Source organism: Cherax quadricarinatus, chromosome 65 (genome assembly GCF_038502225.1).
Source record: "Cherax quadricarinatus isolate ZL_2023a chromosome 65, ASM3850222v1, whole genome shotgun sequence".
In the NCBI taxonomy this organism is placed as follows: Eukaryota; Metazoa; Arthropoda; class Malacostraca; order Decapoda; family Parastacidae; genus Cherax; species Cherax quadricarinatus.
This window is the reverse complement of record NC_091356.1, coordinates 8233822-8249992: the sequence shown is the minus strand read 5'-3', so window position 1 is coordinate 8249992 and position 16171 is coordinate 8233822. Positions and strand designations below refer to the sequence as shown.

Here is a 16171-nt window from a genome sequence, read left to right as displayed (position 1 = left end):
CGGAGGTGACGGTGGGACACCGAAGCAGATGTGAGGTGACAATAAACTTGAAGTAGAGACGGGAATGCCTTCATAACAGGTTGACCGGAACGTCATGAGTCGTTTTGTAGTGGCCGACCATCATACAGCCAGTGACTTTTCATATTCACGTGAGTGTTAGTAAACACTACCATCTATGAACATTAAAATGGTATAAAATACCGACAGGTTGTTAGGTAAGACATATATGCAACAGTTAGGTATCTTTATTATGAAACGTTTCGCCTACACAGTAGGCTTCTTCAGTCAAGTACAGAAAAGTTGATAGAAGCAGAAGATACTTGAAGACGATGTAATCAGTCCATCAAAACTTTAAGGGTGATGGACTGATTACATCGTCTTCAAGTATCTTCTGCTTCTATCAACTTTTCTGTACTTGACTGAAGAAGCCTACTGTGTAGGCGAAACGTTTCATAATAAAGATACCTAACTGTTGCATATGTGTCTTACCTAACAACCACACTACCATCTATAGCAGTGCACGCCAGCGGTAGCTTCTTGCGGAACCCACGCTGTAGGATCAACGACATCACTGAAAGAGTCATCATGTATCAGATTTTTCTTAATGAACCTATCAAAAATGAAGTTAGTTCATAAACCTTCATTTCCCACCCAACTTCTTTCCACCCACCTCCACTTCCTACCCACTTTAACCCACACACCCCTCAAGGAAGGTTCCTCGATGTTGGTGAGGGGCTCTTGATTTAGGGAATTGGATCTGTGCTCCAGTTCCCCGAATTAAGCCTGAATGCCTTCCACATCCCCCCCCAGGTGCTGTATAATCCTCCGGGTTTGGCGCTACCCCCTTGATTATAATAATAATTTAACCCACACAGACCCTCATGGACACTCAATAAATGGGGTAATCTGAAGTCGACAGAATCCTTATGTTCAGCAACTACATCAGGACTATCATTTGATAACGAGGCAAGCGAGGCAGCAACAGTATTAGTAGAGGTAGATGGTTGTGATAGTCACAGAAGAACCGCTGGTAACCAGAGGTGGAACGTCTGGTTCACACAACAGTAATGAAAGATGGAAACAGTTGTAATTTAGCACAGATAGTATCGGTCGAAATCGTCTATCCATTTTCATCTCTCCCGTAAATTCCATGTGATTTTTCCACTATGGTATAGAATGTTTTTTTTCCCTGTTTAATGCCGGCAGTAACCAGAGGAAATGGAGGATGGGGAGAGAGCCTTCTGCTTTGATATTCTTGATTCACTCGCCTAAATAATACATGGTAGTCTATAGTCATGGTAGAAGCAGAAAGTTCTCAGCAGACACCCTACGTGTGTACCTCCAAATCCTCTGCTGTCTCTCCTATGTACAATCGTGTACTCCCATATATTCTCGTGTACTTTCATGTATTTGCATGTATTTTGACATGTACTCCCATGTACTCTTATGTAACCTCATGTACTCTCGTGTATCTCCATCTCTACCTTCGGTCTCCACAGCATTAAATTTTCTAATATATTTTTATCCTGCATTCTGCCTGCATATTTTTGACTTGATGTATTTTCTTGCAATAGGTTGCATTTTCATAATTGATTTAGTAATTTTTAATGTCTTGTTTTTTTTTCATTACTGATATAGAAATTTTACCAAATGTTCTAATTCAATTTCCATATTGAATTTATAGTGTTGGGTGAATTAGTTTAGTGTTGGGTGAATTAGTTTAGTGTTGGATGAATTAGTTGCTTTTGTACTGTGATGGCGTCTTGCTAATTGAATTATTAATGTCTACTAACTGCATATCGCTGATTAAATCATATTTGCTTTGCATTCTATTGACAACTGGCTGATTTATTGAACTATTTGTGTTGGTGTGGAGTAGCGAGGGAGTATCAGGTTCTGAGGTGGTCCAGCAGGGAGCGCCGCTCCCTTCGCAACCTCAACAACTCCTCAGTGACCCTTCGTCTTCCCTTCAAAGACTCTCGCCTCGACCTGATCCTTGATAAGGTCAATCTGGCTGCACCTGACCTTGAGTTAAGGTAGGTCCTGACCTCTAAGAGATAGGCAGAAATATATATATATATATATATATATATATATATATATATATATATATATATATATATATATATATATATAAGATATATTATTTTTCATATATGTTAATGTAAAAATTAATAATTTTGTATGACAAGAACCTTAGAAAAGTTATCTAGCCTTATAACAAGCGCAATTTAATTTAGCCCAATCCAAGTAAATATATTTTAGATAAGTTTATAATAATTTAATAAACAGAATGAAATATATTTTTTTCGTTAAGTTCAGAATGATTTTTGCGAAATTATTTCATAAGCAAATTGTCACTTGCCTTATTCGGCAAGAACAGGATTGCTATTTAAGCCAAAATGGCAAGTTTTAGCTATTCGGCACAACTACCTTACCTGACATTGTTTCATTCACAGTTTCCATGACCTCCCCAATAAGAAGCTTAGTAGTGTTCAGCTTGACTGTTTCTACGCCGGCGGCAACAGCACCACCTGGGCAGTAATATCCACCTGTAGTCACCTGGTAAGTCGTCAGGGCTGTAGTGAATAGCATTTTACAGATAGTTCTATTAATTTTAGTCGTAGATTTGTCAACGATCAGCTGCACCAATGTTTATACTCACTGATATACAGTCTGCAAGTGGTTGCGGTTAAGCTCTAAGCTAGGTGTCCCGTAGCTCGGTTGCTAGCGCACTCGGTTCACATTGGTTCGATCCCCGGTATGGATGGAAACATTAGGACGTGTTTCCTTATGACACCTGCTGTTCCTATTCACCTAGCAGTAAACAGGTATCTGGGTGTTAGCCTACTATTAAGAGTCGCATCCTAGTGACAAAATTAACCTAATTTGCCGGAAATGTTCTGCATAACAAGGGACTTTCTATATAGTAGTATGTCACTGATGTCGGCTAAGCCTGTATACGTTGTACAAGTACTTGTAGAAATAAAGATCATTATTATTTATTATTATTATTATTATTGTTGTGATAGTGGGGATTTTTTCAGATGGGTGTGGTAGCGAGAGCTGGAGAGAATTATCAAGTGGAAGAGGTGGATCAGCCAGGACAGCGTCACCGCCGGGGTGTAAGAGATACCCTCGTAGTGTTGTATCCTCTCAGGTCTCCTCTCCCTCAAGATACAGGTCAGTCACTAGTTTATATTTTTATCTGTATATTTATGGGATGTGCAAAGCCCATGAGGGTCATACACTGCCTAGGGAATCCATTATAATATATACAAGGAAGCTTTAAACCCGTAGGATGTCATATAATATAAACAAAAATGCAAAATAAAAAAAACTGCTATTTTTAAATTGTCTCGCTAATTTGTTTTTATGCCTAAATGAGATTACTCGCTAAGATACGTCCAACTGAAAACAAATAAACTAAAAAAAATTACTAGTGAAAAGGCCAGTAGCATAAAGGTAAAATAAAAATTCCCCCCCCCCCAAAAAAAAAAAATTTAGATTTTTTTTCCTGGCAAGCGACCACTGTGGTTTATCTGGATAATGATGTTGACAACACTTTCAAAAGTGTTTGATGAATATGACACTTGTGCGGCACTTGAGTATCTTTACTGACGAGACGTTTCGGCCGCACATCAGACTTTTTCAGTCTAATAGCAGGGGCTACTGTTTACTAGATGAAACGGAGAAGTGAGGCGAAAGTGTTCAGTCTAACAGCCTTGAGTGAAGGTGTTCGTCAGGCCTTGAGTGAAGGTGTTCGTCAGGCCTTGAGTGAAGGTGTTCGTCAGGCCTTGAGTGAAGGTGTTCGTCAGGCCTTGAGTGAAGGTGTTCGTCAGGCCTTGAGTGAAGGTGTTCGTCAGGCCTTGAGTGAAGGTGTTCGTCAGGCCTTGAGTGAAGGTGTTCGTCAGGCCTTGAGTGAAGGTGTTCGTCAGGCCTTGAGTGAAGGTGCTCAACAGACGTTGCTTTAATAAGTCACGATAAAAACTTATGACATCGAGACTTTGATTTGTCTTTGTTAATTGTGATATTTCTGTCATATTTGGCTCCTTCACTTTCCCGATGATTTAACTTCCTCCACAGCTCAGCCTCCATTTCCGCCAGACTTCGATGATGAGTTCGATGTAAACACTCCTGAAACACAGTTAGACAGGACTTCGAGTGCCCTCGGTGATCTGACGACTTCCAGCGACACCTCTGAGACACCTGGTGGGCGAGGAGGCCGTGTACGTCGTCGGACACGGAAAGACTCATCATACACGGTGGAGTTGGCAGTGTTTGTGGACCGTCCACTCTACTCCTACGTGAGGAAGCGCTACCCTAACCACAACACGGATGACAAAGTAGTTGAGATTGTCATGACCTTAATTAATGCTGTAAGTTGACCCCTTGAAGCTGCTGTACCTCAACTATGACATCACTTATATATGGTAGACAGTTGTGCAAAAATGGCGAACGAGCTATAAAAGATACAAAACAACCATGGGGGGAGTTAAATAATAGCTCTTGGCCTTTCGTGTTGCAATCAACACATCAGGAGCTTGCGACGTTGCAGAAAAGAGGTGGTGGTCCAAGCAAATTCTATCACAAAGCGCCTTTGCTCGAATGAGCAGAGGCGATTCCTGTCATCGCATTTCCTTGGACCCCCTCCCCCTCTTTTCTGCAACATTACAAGCTCCTGATATGTTGATTGCAACACGAAAGGCCTCGAACTATTATTCAACTTCCCCACCCCCATGGTTGTTTTGCATGGTAGACAATGGCAGACACCCACTTTGGGAGATACGGTTAATTAAAAGGAGTCTCTGCTTGCAGTGTCTTTATTTCCATAAATTACTGTATATATAATACCGTCCAGGATTCCACATAAAGAGAATAAAATAGAGTATGTAGTGAGGGAAAAAATGGCGAGTCTTTGTATAGATAAAACACAATAGAAACATGGGAATGTGTATTTTCAAAAATAAAACGTTCCCAAGAGGAACTTTAGTAAAGTTTTTAACACGTGAACAAATACAGCAAGTCATGTTTCTAGCAAATGAACAAATACAGTAAGTACGGAAAAATGACACTTGTGCGTTTGGAAATCTTTACTGAGGAAACGTTTCGCCAGCTAGTGGCTTCTTCAGTCCAATACAGAGAAGAACGGTGGAACACGAGGAGTTTGAGGTAGCAAGCCCCTCATCCTGGAGAAGCCACTGGCTGGTGGAACGCTTCCTAAAACAAGATTCCCAAAATATTGCACAAGTGTCTAATTCCTCAACTTACCAGTTTTATAGACTATTTACATCACAGGAAATGCTGTATTTAACAAATGAACAAATACAGATTGTGAGCCGAGTGATTTTCCAATTAGTTATATACCTAGTGACTACTTCGTCCTCTACAGGTACACAGGCTGTACTCTGATTCCTCGCTGGGAGACGTGAAGATAGGACTCTTGGTGAAGAGAGTAGAAGTGCTGGCCAAAGGGGAACCACACAGTGCCAAGGGAGACATCTTCAAGTACCTCAAAAATTTCTGTAAATGGCAATCCAACATTAACCCACAGGTAGGTGTAGGTAATGACCAGGTCAGTTACTGCGGTGATGACCAGGTCAGTTGCTGCGGTAATGACCAGGTCAATTACTTTTCTCACTCTATTCTTTTAGTAATAAATGAGCCTACTGGCTCTTAAGATAAGAACAGAGCATCATACTGGCTCATAAATAAGTAAGATTATTAAACTGACATTAGATGAACCTATTGGCCCATAAGAGCAGAGCAATGCAGTAGGCCTACTGGCCCATGTTAGACAAAGCCTATTCACACCCAACAATTCCCACTCACATATTTATCTATTCTATTTTTTTAAAACAGTCTAACCTATTAGATTCTTGAGAGTTTCAGTTATTATTATTATCATTATTATTATTATTATATTCCTTAACACTAAAACCGTATACAACATACAACACCTGTGTTCAATGTAATTTGATCCCATATAGGTTTGTTTTGTCTAGACATAGACAATATATACACTTTTAGCTCCTCTCAGATATTTCGCATAACCAATTAAATCAGACATGCAAAATACCCAGAATTCATCTCGTGAAGATAGCTGATATGAGAATTTCACCAACCTGCCAAAACACGTCACTGAAACCTACGCTTCCCTTTGATAAACTGTGGTTGTTACCTATGCAGAACACGCCCCGGAGCTGGGATCACGCCCTCCTGCTGTCTGGTGATGACCTCTGGAACGCTGTGCCCTCTAAGAACACGACTGTGGGTCTGGCCTACGTCGGGGGCATGTGCTCTCGTTCTTACTCATGCACCGTCAATGAAGCCACTTCTCTCACCGCCGCGTACATCATTGCTCACGAGATGGGTCACAAGTATGTTATCTGTGTTGACTTTCCGTAATCGTTGTCACAGTAAAAGTTTGTTCTGCATATTGTCTTCATACAGACCTTCAGTCTAAATTACTAGTCTTAGACGTTGTGGCTAAGATAGTGGCTAAGACAGTCCCACACAATTAATTCGAACCCTACTCAATCCTCTGTAGTTATGATTTGTGTGATGAAAATAAATAGGTTAGTGTCATCCGTCTACGATTGCCTATATTTTTAATAACGGGGAAGCGCTAAATTCATAGAGGTCATAAAGCGTCTGTGGATAGGAAATAGTTGGGTTTTGATCCGACGAATGGGAGAGTAGCTTCAGTTCCTTGGACCAAGAGCTCTTCCCCAGCGTCAAGGAACCCACCTTGAAGGGTCTTGTGAGTTAGAATTGATGGTGACTGTTTCGCCTACTGAGAGAGCCCTCCTCGGCAGTCTGAATATGAGGCACGATGGCAGTGGGTCAGCTAGCCACTGCAGGAGGAACGAGTTCATCATGTCCCCCGTCATGTCGTCAGGAGCCACCACCTGGTCTAGCTGCTCCAGGGACTCTCTGCAAGCCTTCCTTCTCAGCCGGTGGGTAACATACACACACAATGCTGTGAAGTATTTCTTCAGTCATAAAGTTGCCAGGAAGTGAAATAGCCTATAAAGTGACGTAGAGGAGGCAGGAACCATACATAGCTTTTAGACGAAGTTTGATAAAGCTCATGGGGCAGAGAGAGAGAGGACCTAGTAGCAATCAGTCAAGAGGCGGGGCCAGGAGCAATGAATCGACCCCGAGTGAGACAGAAACACAAATACATTCCTACAGGATATACACACCGAGAGATGTCTGTCTATACATTGAGAGTACACTTTAATCCCTCTTTTAGGACTAAAAATTTGTGGAAAAGGACACTACGTACAGTTCAGGATGTTTATGAAAGAAAACGCTTCGACTGATAAAGCCACCCGTGACTTAACTAGTATCACCACACCATACACAACCTAAAGTATTCTTGACTGGTAGTGAACAGATGACGTGGACCTTCTAATAACATGTTCATTTTTTCCACTATAATCTACCTTGTCCATAACTACTATCGCATTTGCTTTGTTTCGTAAGGTGAAGTATAGGATCTCTCCTTAATTCATAGTATAACTTAACAAATCTTTGTGGACAATTGTCATCAAAGATTTGTTAAGTTAAACAGAAAAAGTAAATGAGATAGTAATTATGGACAAGGTAGATTAAAGTGGAAAAATGAACATGTTATTACGTGCCTCTTTAACTTAATTAACCAACGAAAGAATGCAGGTGACATACAGCTGTAATGACTCTTTTAGTATTCGATAAATTTTAAACCCAATTAACCAACCAACCAGTTAAGAAAATTGGGAAGTGTATTAACTCAATGGAGTGGAAACTCAGTGTTATAGCTCCATCCTCTGCTAGGTTCGCATATCTAGAGTGTTAGTCATATTTGGCCAAGGGAGTTTCACGACCTGCCATGGGTTCGAGTCCCATCCGTTCTATGATTTGTGAGTTGTACTTTAATCTGTTTACACAAATAATCCGCACTTAGGAGACAGAAGCTTATGACGACATTTCGATCCGATTTGGACTATTGACAAGTCCTATGTGCGTATTATTTGTGTATTGTTCCGGTAACTAGAGCACTCAACTCACACACTGAAATCCGTGATGGAAGCATTAGGACGTGTTTCCTTAAGACACCTACTGTCCTCTTTCACCTAGCAGTAATATAGGCACCTGGGTGTAAGTCATCTGGTGTGGGATGCATCCTGAGGACAAAATTGATCTAATTTGCCCGAAATCCTCTGCATTACAAGCTTTATATACAGTATTGGTGGCCCGGTGGCCTGGTGGCTAAAGCTCCCGCTTCACACACGGAGGGCCCGGGTTCGATTCCCGGCGGGTGGAAACATTTCGACACGTTTCCTTACACCTGTTGTCCTGTTCACCTAGCAGCAAATAGGTACCTGGGTGTTAGTCGACTGGTGTGGGTCGCATCCTGGGGGACAAGATTAAGGACCCCAATGGAAATAAGTTAGACAGTCCTCGATGACGCACTGACTTTCTTGGGTTATCCTGGGTGGCTAACCCTCCGGGGTTAAAAATCCGAACGAAATCTTATCTTATCTTATTGTGTCACTGATGTCAGCTAGGCCTGTATTCCTTGTACATGTACTTGAAGAAATTATTATTATTATTATTATTATTATTATTATTATTATTATTATTATTATTATTATTATTACTGTGTTTGCTGGTGCTTTCCAGTGGTCACTGCCTGGACTCCTCCAGCACACACATGGTCAGTGTGGATGGCAAGAACCACGAGGGTAAGGCCCCTGGCAGGAGGTTCAACGCTGACGAGCAGTGCCACTACATGTATGGCAACGGCTGGAGACACTTCTACAGCTCACAGGAACCATTCAATGTAAGGTTATTTCCCACAAATCTTATTCTCAAAAAATAGCCCACACCTGGTGGGGGGGGAGAGAAAATTGTAGACGATGTTTCGGTCCATCTTGGACCTTCATCAAGTTACATACCCTTCTCTGTTTAGCGCTTAGTTATGATGATGATGATGATTATAATAATAATAATAATAATAATAATAATAATAATAATAATAATAATAATAATGTCACATAATGACTCACGAAATCGCAATAACACAATTGCAAACAAATGGAACGGGTGGGCTTTGAACTACTGGCCTGGAGTTTCAGGACTTGCTTACTATGGGATGAAACTCCACCCTTTTCGTGTTTGTTTGCAAGTTACGTGATAATGGTAGGAATTTTTTTCACTTGGGAAAGGGAAAGAAGGACTTTGCTGGCTGTGATTAGTTAAGGTGGTTACCTCCATTGTAGTAAGAGTGTGTGGTTACCTCCATTGTAGTAAGAGTGTGTGGTTACCTCCATTGTAGTAAGTGTGTGGTTACCTCCATTGTAGTAAGAGTATGTGGTTGCCTCCACTGTAGTAAGAGTGTGTGGCTACCTCCATTGTAGTAAGTATGTGGTTACCTCCAATGTAGTAAGAGTGTGTGGTTACCTCCATTGCAGTAAGTGTGTGGTTACCTCCATTGTAGTGTGCGGTTACCTCCATTGTAGTAAGAGTGTGTGGTTGCCTCCATTGTAGTAAGAGTGTATGGTTACCTCCATTGTAGTAAGTGTGTGGTTGCCTCCATTGTAGTAAGTGTGTGGTTACCTCCATTGTAGTAAGTGTGTGGTTACCTCCATTGTAGTGTGTGGTTACCACCATTGTAGTAAGTGTGTGGTTACCTCCATTGTAGTGTGTTGTTACCTCCATTGTAGTAAGAGTGTGTGGTTACCTCCATTGTAGTAAATGTGTGGTTACCTCCATTGTAGTAAGAGTGTGTGGTTGCCTCCATTGTAGTAAGAGTGTGTGGTTACCTCCAATGTAGTAAGAGTGTGTGGTTACCTCCATTGTAGTAAGTGTGTGGTTACCTCCATTGTAGTGTGTGGTTACCTCCATTGTAGTAAGTGTGTGGTTACCTCCATGTAGTAAGAGTGTGTGGTTACCTCCATTGTAGTAAGTGTGTGGTTACCTCCATTGTAGTAAGTGTGTGGTTACCTCCATTGTAGTAAGTGTGTGGTTACCTCCATTGTAGTAAGTGTGTGTGGTTACCTCCATTGTAGTAAGAGTGTGGTTGCCACCATTGTAGCGTGTGGTTACCTCCATTGTAGTAAGTGTGTGGTTACCTCCATTGTAGTAAGTGTGTGGTTACCTCCATGTAGTAAGAGTGTGTGGTTACCTCCATTGTAGTGTGTGGTTACCTCCATGTAGTAAGAGTGTGTGGTTACCTCCATGTAGTAAGAGTGTGTGGTTACCTCCATTGTAGTAAGAGTGTGTGGTTACCTCCATTGTAGTAAGAGTGTGTGGTTACCTCCATTGTAGTAAGAGTGTGTGGTTACCTCCATTGTAGTAAGAGTGTGTGGTTACCTCCATTGTAGTAAGATTGAGTGGTTACCTTCATTGTAGTAAGTGTGTGGTTACCTCCATTGTAGTAAGAGTGTGGTTACCTCCATTGTAGTAAGTGTGTGGTTACCTCCATGTAGTAAGAGTGTGTGGTTACCTCCATTGTAATAAGAGTGTGTGGTTACCTCCATTGTAATAAGAGTGTGTGGTTACCTCCATGTAGTAAGAGTGTGTGGTTACCTCCATTGTAATAAGAGTGTGTGATTACCTCCATTGTAGTAAGTGTGTGGTTACCTCCATTGTAGTAAGAGTGTGGTTACCTCCATTGTAGTAAGTGTGTGGTTACCTCCATTGTAGTAAGAGTGTGTGGTTACCTCCAGTGTAGTAAGAGTGTGTGGTTACCTCCATTGTAGTAAGTGTGTGGTTACCTCCATTGTAGTGTGTGGTTACCTCCATTGTAGTAAGTGTGTGGTTACCTCCATGTAGTAAGAGTGTGTGGTTACCTCCAATGTAGTAAGAGTGTGTGGTTACCTCCATTGTAGTAAGTGTGTGGTTACCTCCATTGTAGTAAGAGTGTGTGGTTACCTCCAATGTAGTAAGAGTGTGTGGTTACCTCAATTGTAGTAAGTGTGTGGTTACCTCCATTGTAGTGTGTGGTTACCTCCATGTAGTAAGTGTGTGTGGTTACCTCCATTGTAGTAAGTGTGTGGTTACCTCCATTGTAGTAAGTGTGTGGTTACCTCCATTGTAGTAAGTGTGTGGTTACCTCCATTGTAGTAAGTGTGTGTGGTTACCTCCATTGTAGTAAGAGTGTGGTTGCCACCATTGTAGTGTGTGGTTACCTCCATTGTAGTAAGTGTGTGGTTACCTCCATTGTAGTAAGTGTGTGGTTACCTCCATGTAGTAAGAGTGTGTGGTTACCTCCATTGTAGTGTGTGGTTACCTCCATGTAGTAAGAGTGTGTGGTTACCTCCATGTAGTAAGAGTGTGTGGTTACCTCCATTGTAGTAAGAGTGTGTGGTTACCTCCATTGTAGTAAGAGTGTGTGGTTACCTCCATTGTAGTAAGAGTGTGTGGTTACCTCCATTGTAGTAAGAGTGTGTGGTTACCTCCATTGTAGTAAGAGTGTGTGGTTACCTCCATTGTAGTAAGTGTGTGGTTACCTCCATTGTAGTAAGAGTGTGGTTACCTCCATTGTAGTAAGTGTGTGGTTACCTCCATGTAGTAAGAGTCTGTGGTTACCTCCATTGTAATAAGTGTGTGGTTACCTCCATTGTAGTAAGTGTGTGGTTACCTCCAGTGTAGTAAGTGTGTGGTTACCTCCATTGTAGTAAGAGTGTGGTTACCTCCATTGTAGTAAGTGTGTGGTTACCTCCATTGTAGTAAGAGTGTGTGGTTACCTCCATTGTAGTAAGAGTGTGTGGTTACCTCCATTGTAGTAAGAGTGTGTGGTTACCTCCATTGTAGTAAGAGTGTGTGGTTACCTCCATTGTAGTAAGAGTGTGTGGTTACCTCCATTGTAGTAAGAGTGTGTGGTTACCTCCATTGTAGTAAGTGTGTGGTTACCTCCATTGTAGTAAGAGTGTGGTTACCTCCATTGTAGTAAGTGTGTGGTTACCTCCATGTAGTAAGAGTGTGTGGTTACCTCCATTGTAATAAGTGTGTGGTTACCTCCATTGTAGTAAGTGTGTGGTTACCTCCAGTGTAGTAAGTGTGTGGTTACCTCCATTGTAGTAAGAGTGTGGTTACCTCCATTGTAGTAAGTGTGTGGTTACCTCCATTGTAGTAAGAGTGTGTGGTTACCTCCATTGTAGTAAGAGTGTGTGGTTACTTCCATTGTAGTAAGAGTGTGGTTACTTCCATTGTAGTAAGTGTGGGTGGTTACTTCCATTGTAGTAAGAGTGTGATTACTTCCATTGTAGTAAGAGTGTGTGGTTACACCCATTGTAGTAAGAGTGTGTGGTTACCTCAATGTAGTAAGAGTGTGTGGTTACCCCCATTGTAGTAAGAGTGTGTGGTTACCTCAATGTAGTAAGAGTGTGTGGTTACCTCAGTGTAGTAAGAGTGTGTGGTTACCCCCATTGTAGTAAGAGTGTGTGGTTACCTCCATTGTAGTAAGAGTGTGTGGTTACCTCAATGTAGTAAGAGTGTGTGGTTACCCCCATTGTAGTAAGAGTGTGTGGTTACTTCCATTGTAGTAAGAGTGTGTGGTTACCCCCATTGTAGTAAGAGTGTGTGGTTACCTCAATGTAGTAAGAGTGTGTGGTTACCTCCATTGTAGTGTGTGGTTACTTCCATTGTAGTAAGAGTGTGTGGTTACCCCCATTGTAGTAAGAGTGTGTGGTTACCCCCATTGTAGTAAGAGTGTGTGGTTACCTCAATGTAGTAAGAGTGTGTGGTTACCCCCATTGTAGTAAGAGTGTGTGGTTACCCCCACTGTAGTAAGAGTGTGTGGTTACCTCCATTGTAGTAAGTGTGTGGTTACCTCCATTGTAGTAAGTGTGTGGTTACCTCCATTGTAGTAAGCGTGTGGTTACCTCCATTGTAGTAAGAGTGTGTGGTTACCTCCATTGTAGTAAGTGTGTGGTTACCTCAATTGTAGTAAGAGTGTGGTTACTTCCATTGTAGTAAGAGTGTGTGGTTACCTCCACTGTAGTAAGAGTGTGTGGTTACCTCCATTGTAGTAAGTGTGTGGTTACCTCCATGTAGTAAGAGTGTGTGGTTACCTCCATGTAGTAAGAATGGGTGGTTACCTCCATTGTAGTAAGAGTGTGTGGTTACCTCAATGTAGTAAGAATGGATGGTTACCTCCATTGTAGTAAGAGTGGGTGGTTACCCCCATTGTAGTAAGTGTGTGGTTACCTCCATTGTAGTAAGTGTGTGTGGTTACCTCCATTGTAGTAAGAGTGTGTGGTTACCTCCATTGTAGTAAGAGTGTGTGGTTACCTCCATTGTAGTAAGAGTGTGGTTACTTCCATTGTAGTAAGAGTGTGTGGTTACATCCACTGTAGTAAGTGTGTGGTTACCTCCATTGTAGTAAGAGTGTTGTTACCTCCATTGTAGTAAGTGTGTGGTTACTTCCATTGTAGTAAGTGTGTGGTTACCCCCATTGTAGTAAGAGTGTGTGGTTACCTCCATTGTAGTAAGAGTGTGTGGTTACCTCCATTGTAGTAAGAGTGTGTGGTTACCTCCATTGTAGTAAGTGTGTGGTTACCTCCATTGTAGTAAGTGTGTGGTTACCTCCATTGTAGTAAGAGTGTGGTTACCTCCATGTAGTAAGAGTGTGTGGTTACCTCCATTGTAGTAAGAGTGTGGTTACCTCCATTGTAGTGAGTGTGTGGTTGCTTCCATTGTAGTAAGAGTGTGTGGTTACCTCCATTGTAGTAAGTGTGTGGTTACCTCCATTGTAGTAAGAGTGTGGTTACCTCCATGTAGTAAGAGTGTGTGGTTACCTCCATTGTAGTAAGAGTGTGGTTACCTCCATGTAGTAAGAGTGTGTGGTTACCTCCATTGTAGTAAGAGTGTGTGGTTACCTCCATTGTAGCAAGTGTGTGGTTACTTCCATTGTAGTAAGAGTGTGTGGTTACCTCCATTGTAGTAAGAGTGTGTGGTTACCTCCATTGTTGTAAGAGTGTGTGGTTACTTCCATTGTAGTAAGAGTGTGTGGTTACCTCCATTGTAGTAAGTGTGTGGTTACTTCCATTGTAGTAAGAGTGTGTGGTTACCTCCATTGTAGTAAGAGTGTGTGGTTACCTCCATTGTAGTATGTGGTTACTTCCATTGTAGTAAGTGTGTGGTTACCTCCATGCAGTAAGAGTGTGTGGTTGCCTCCATTGTAGTGTGTGGTTACCTCCATTGTAGTAAGTGTGTGGTTACCTCCATGTAGTAAGTGTGTGGTTACCTCCATGTAGTAAGAGTGTGTGGTTACCTCCATTGTAGTGTGTGGTTACCTCCATTGTAGTAAGAGTGTGTGGTTACCTCCTTTGTAGTAAGTGTGTGGTTACTTCCATGTAGTAAGAGTGTGTGGTTACCTCCATTGTATTTTGTGACTACCTCCATTGTAGTAAGAGTGTGTGGTTACCTCCTTTGTAGTGTGTTGTTACCTCAATGTAGTAAGAGTGGGTGGTTACCTCCATGTAGTAAGAGTGGGTGGTTACCTCCATGTAGTAAGAGTGGATGGTTACCTCCATGTAGTAAGAGTGGGTGGTTACCTCCATGTAGTAAGAGTGGGTGGTTACCTCCATGTAGTAAGAGTGGGTGGTTACCTCCATGTAGTAAGAGTGGGTGGTTACCTCCATGTAGTAAGAGTGGGTGGTTACCTCTATGTAGTAAGAGTGGGTGGTTACCTCCATGTAGTAAGAGTGTGTGGTTACCTCCATGTAGTAAGAGTGTGTGGTTACCTCCATGTAGTAAGAGTGGGTGGTTACCTCCATGTAGTAAGAGTGGGTGGTTACATTCACAGAATGTGTGTCGAGAAATCTGGTGTCGCAAGGGACGCTACCTGAAGACGCCCTCAGCTGCCGCTCTGGAAGGAACGTCCTGTGGCGCTGCTAAGGTGAGTAGTACCTCTCAAGGTTCAGTTTAACATCTCTCAAAGTTCTATTTGTCTCGTTATGTCTTATGCTTCAAGTGTGTCTCCATGGGCGTACCTGGGCTAGGTTGATAGAAAGCCTCTGTTACCTATCACTCAACACAGTGGATTTTGAGGCATTTGACACACGCGTAATACCTGGGTATCTTCAGATAAAGATACCCAGGTGATGCTCATGTCTACTTCCTCATCTTGTTGGTAATCCATGCGAATCATTAGGCACAAGTAGTAAAAGTTCGATCCTCCGTCCGTGCATCGCTAGACGGGCTACCTAGATGTACTTCCCTTCTAGTAATCCAGTATTACGAACTGGGTACCGTCTCCGCCTCTTATATCTTCTGTTTTGAAAGTACTGTAAGTAGTATTGTGATACCTACAAGATGTGGAAAAAAAAAGTATGCAAGGTTAGAACTTAAAAAGCCACTCGTGGCGAAATATTTTCCCTCAATATATGTTCTGAGCTGTTCACGAGTCTTTTTTCACCACGTTGCTGTTGTTTATCGTACACACACACACACACACACACACACACACACACACACACACACACACACACACACACACACACACTACCTAGCACATTGTCATGTGTCCAGTTTCAGTATCCGTGTTCTTATTCCGCTGAATTTACAGGTTGAGTTGCGAATTAATTTCGATTTATTTACAGGCTAAGTGTTATCATTCTGTCTGAGCTCATTTAGCGTTATTATTTACAAGCTATTATGGTTTAGAAAGACACGTAAGCAAACACTATAACATATTTATTAGAAAACGTTTCGGTCCTGGGACCTTGATCACTTCTAACATACAGAGGTAGAAAGACATTATATATATAGGCGGAGAGTGAGATGTGACGCACGTGACCTGAGGAATGTCATAAGAACATAAGAATGGAGGAACACTGTAGAAGGCCTACTGGCCCATGCGAGGCAGGTCCTTATCAAAACAACCTCTGCCTATAATGAGGACGGGTAGACGATGAAATCATGTGACTCCTGAGTTGTTGGGTTGGTGCTGCTTAAGTATCATGTATGCCAATGTTTTTGAAATTTTGTAGTTTCCAGCGTTGCGTTCTATAGTGTCGGTGACGGCGATTAGTGAGGCTTCTAGGCACCGTCGGCGTCTGAGGTCTGGTTCGGTGAGAACGAGTTGTGCCTCGTTCCAGTTCATCAAATGCCCCGTGGAGTCTCTGTGGAGGACACAGGCGTACCTTACATCGTCTCTGTTAGAGGCATTTCGATG

The 16171-nt window shown here is 42.0% G+C and overlaps 1 protein-coding gene and 1 long non-coding RNA gene across 3 annotated transcripts in view; one reads left to right on the top strand and one right to left on the bottom strand.

Annotated features, from left to right (window-relative positions):
* Nucleotides 1-16171, top strand: part of LOC128700505 (A disintegrin and metalloproteinase with thrombospondin motifs 6-like) — a 49943-nt gene that overhangs the window by 11735 nt on the left and 22037 nt on the right. For both annotated transcript variants that reach the window (XM_053793747.2, XM_053793746.2), the window contains exons 3-11: nucleotides 1880-2036; nucleotides 2460-2565; nucleotides 3048-3183; nucleotides 4087-4379; nucleotides 5393-5554; nucleotides 6190-6380; nucleotides 6819-6959; nucleotides 8671-8830; nucleotides 14801-14893. In XM_053793747.2, the coding sequence (XP_053649722.1) occupies nucleotides 1880-2036; nucleotides 2460-2565; nucleotides 3048-3183; nucleotides 4087-4379; nucleotides 5393-5554; nucleotides 6190-6380; nucleotides 6819-6959; nucleotides 8671-8830; nucleotides 14801-14893 (1439 nt within the window). The remainder of the gene's footprint in view (nucleotides 1-1879; nucleotides 2037-2459; nucleotides 2566-3047; nucleotides 3184-4086; nucleotides 4380-5392; nucleotides 5555-6189; nucleotides 6381-6818; nucleotides 6960-8670; nucleotides 8831-14800; nucleotides 14894-16171) is intronic.
* LOC138854640 (uncharacterized) overlaps nucleotides 4818-16171 on the bottom strand; it is a 35177-nt gene continuing 23823 nt past the window's right edge. The window contains exons 2-3 of the long non-coding RNA XR_011393833.1: nucleotides 6751-6982; nucleotides 4818-5523 (exon numbers count right to left, since the gene is read on the bottom strand). This is a non-coding gene — a long non-coding RNA (uncharacterized lncRNA). The remainder of the gene's footprint in view (nucleotides 5524-6750; nucleotides 6983-16171) is intronic.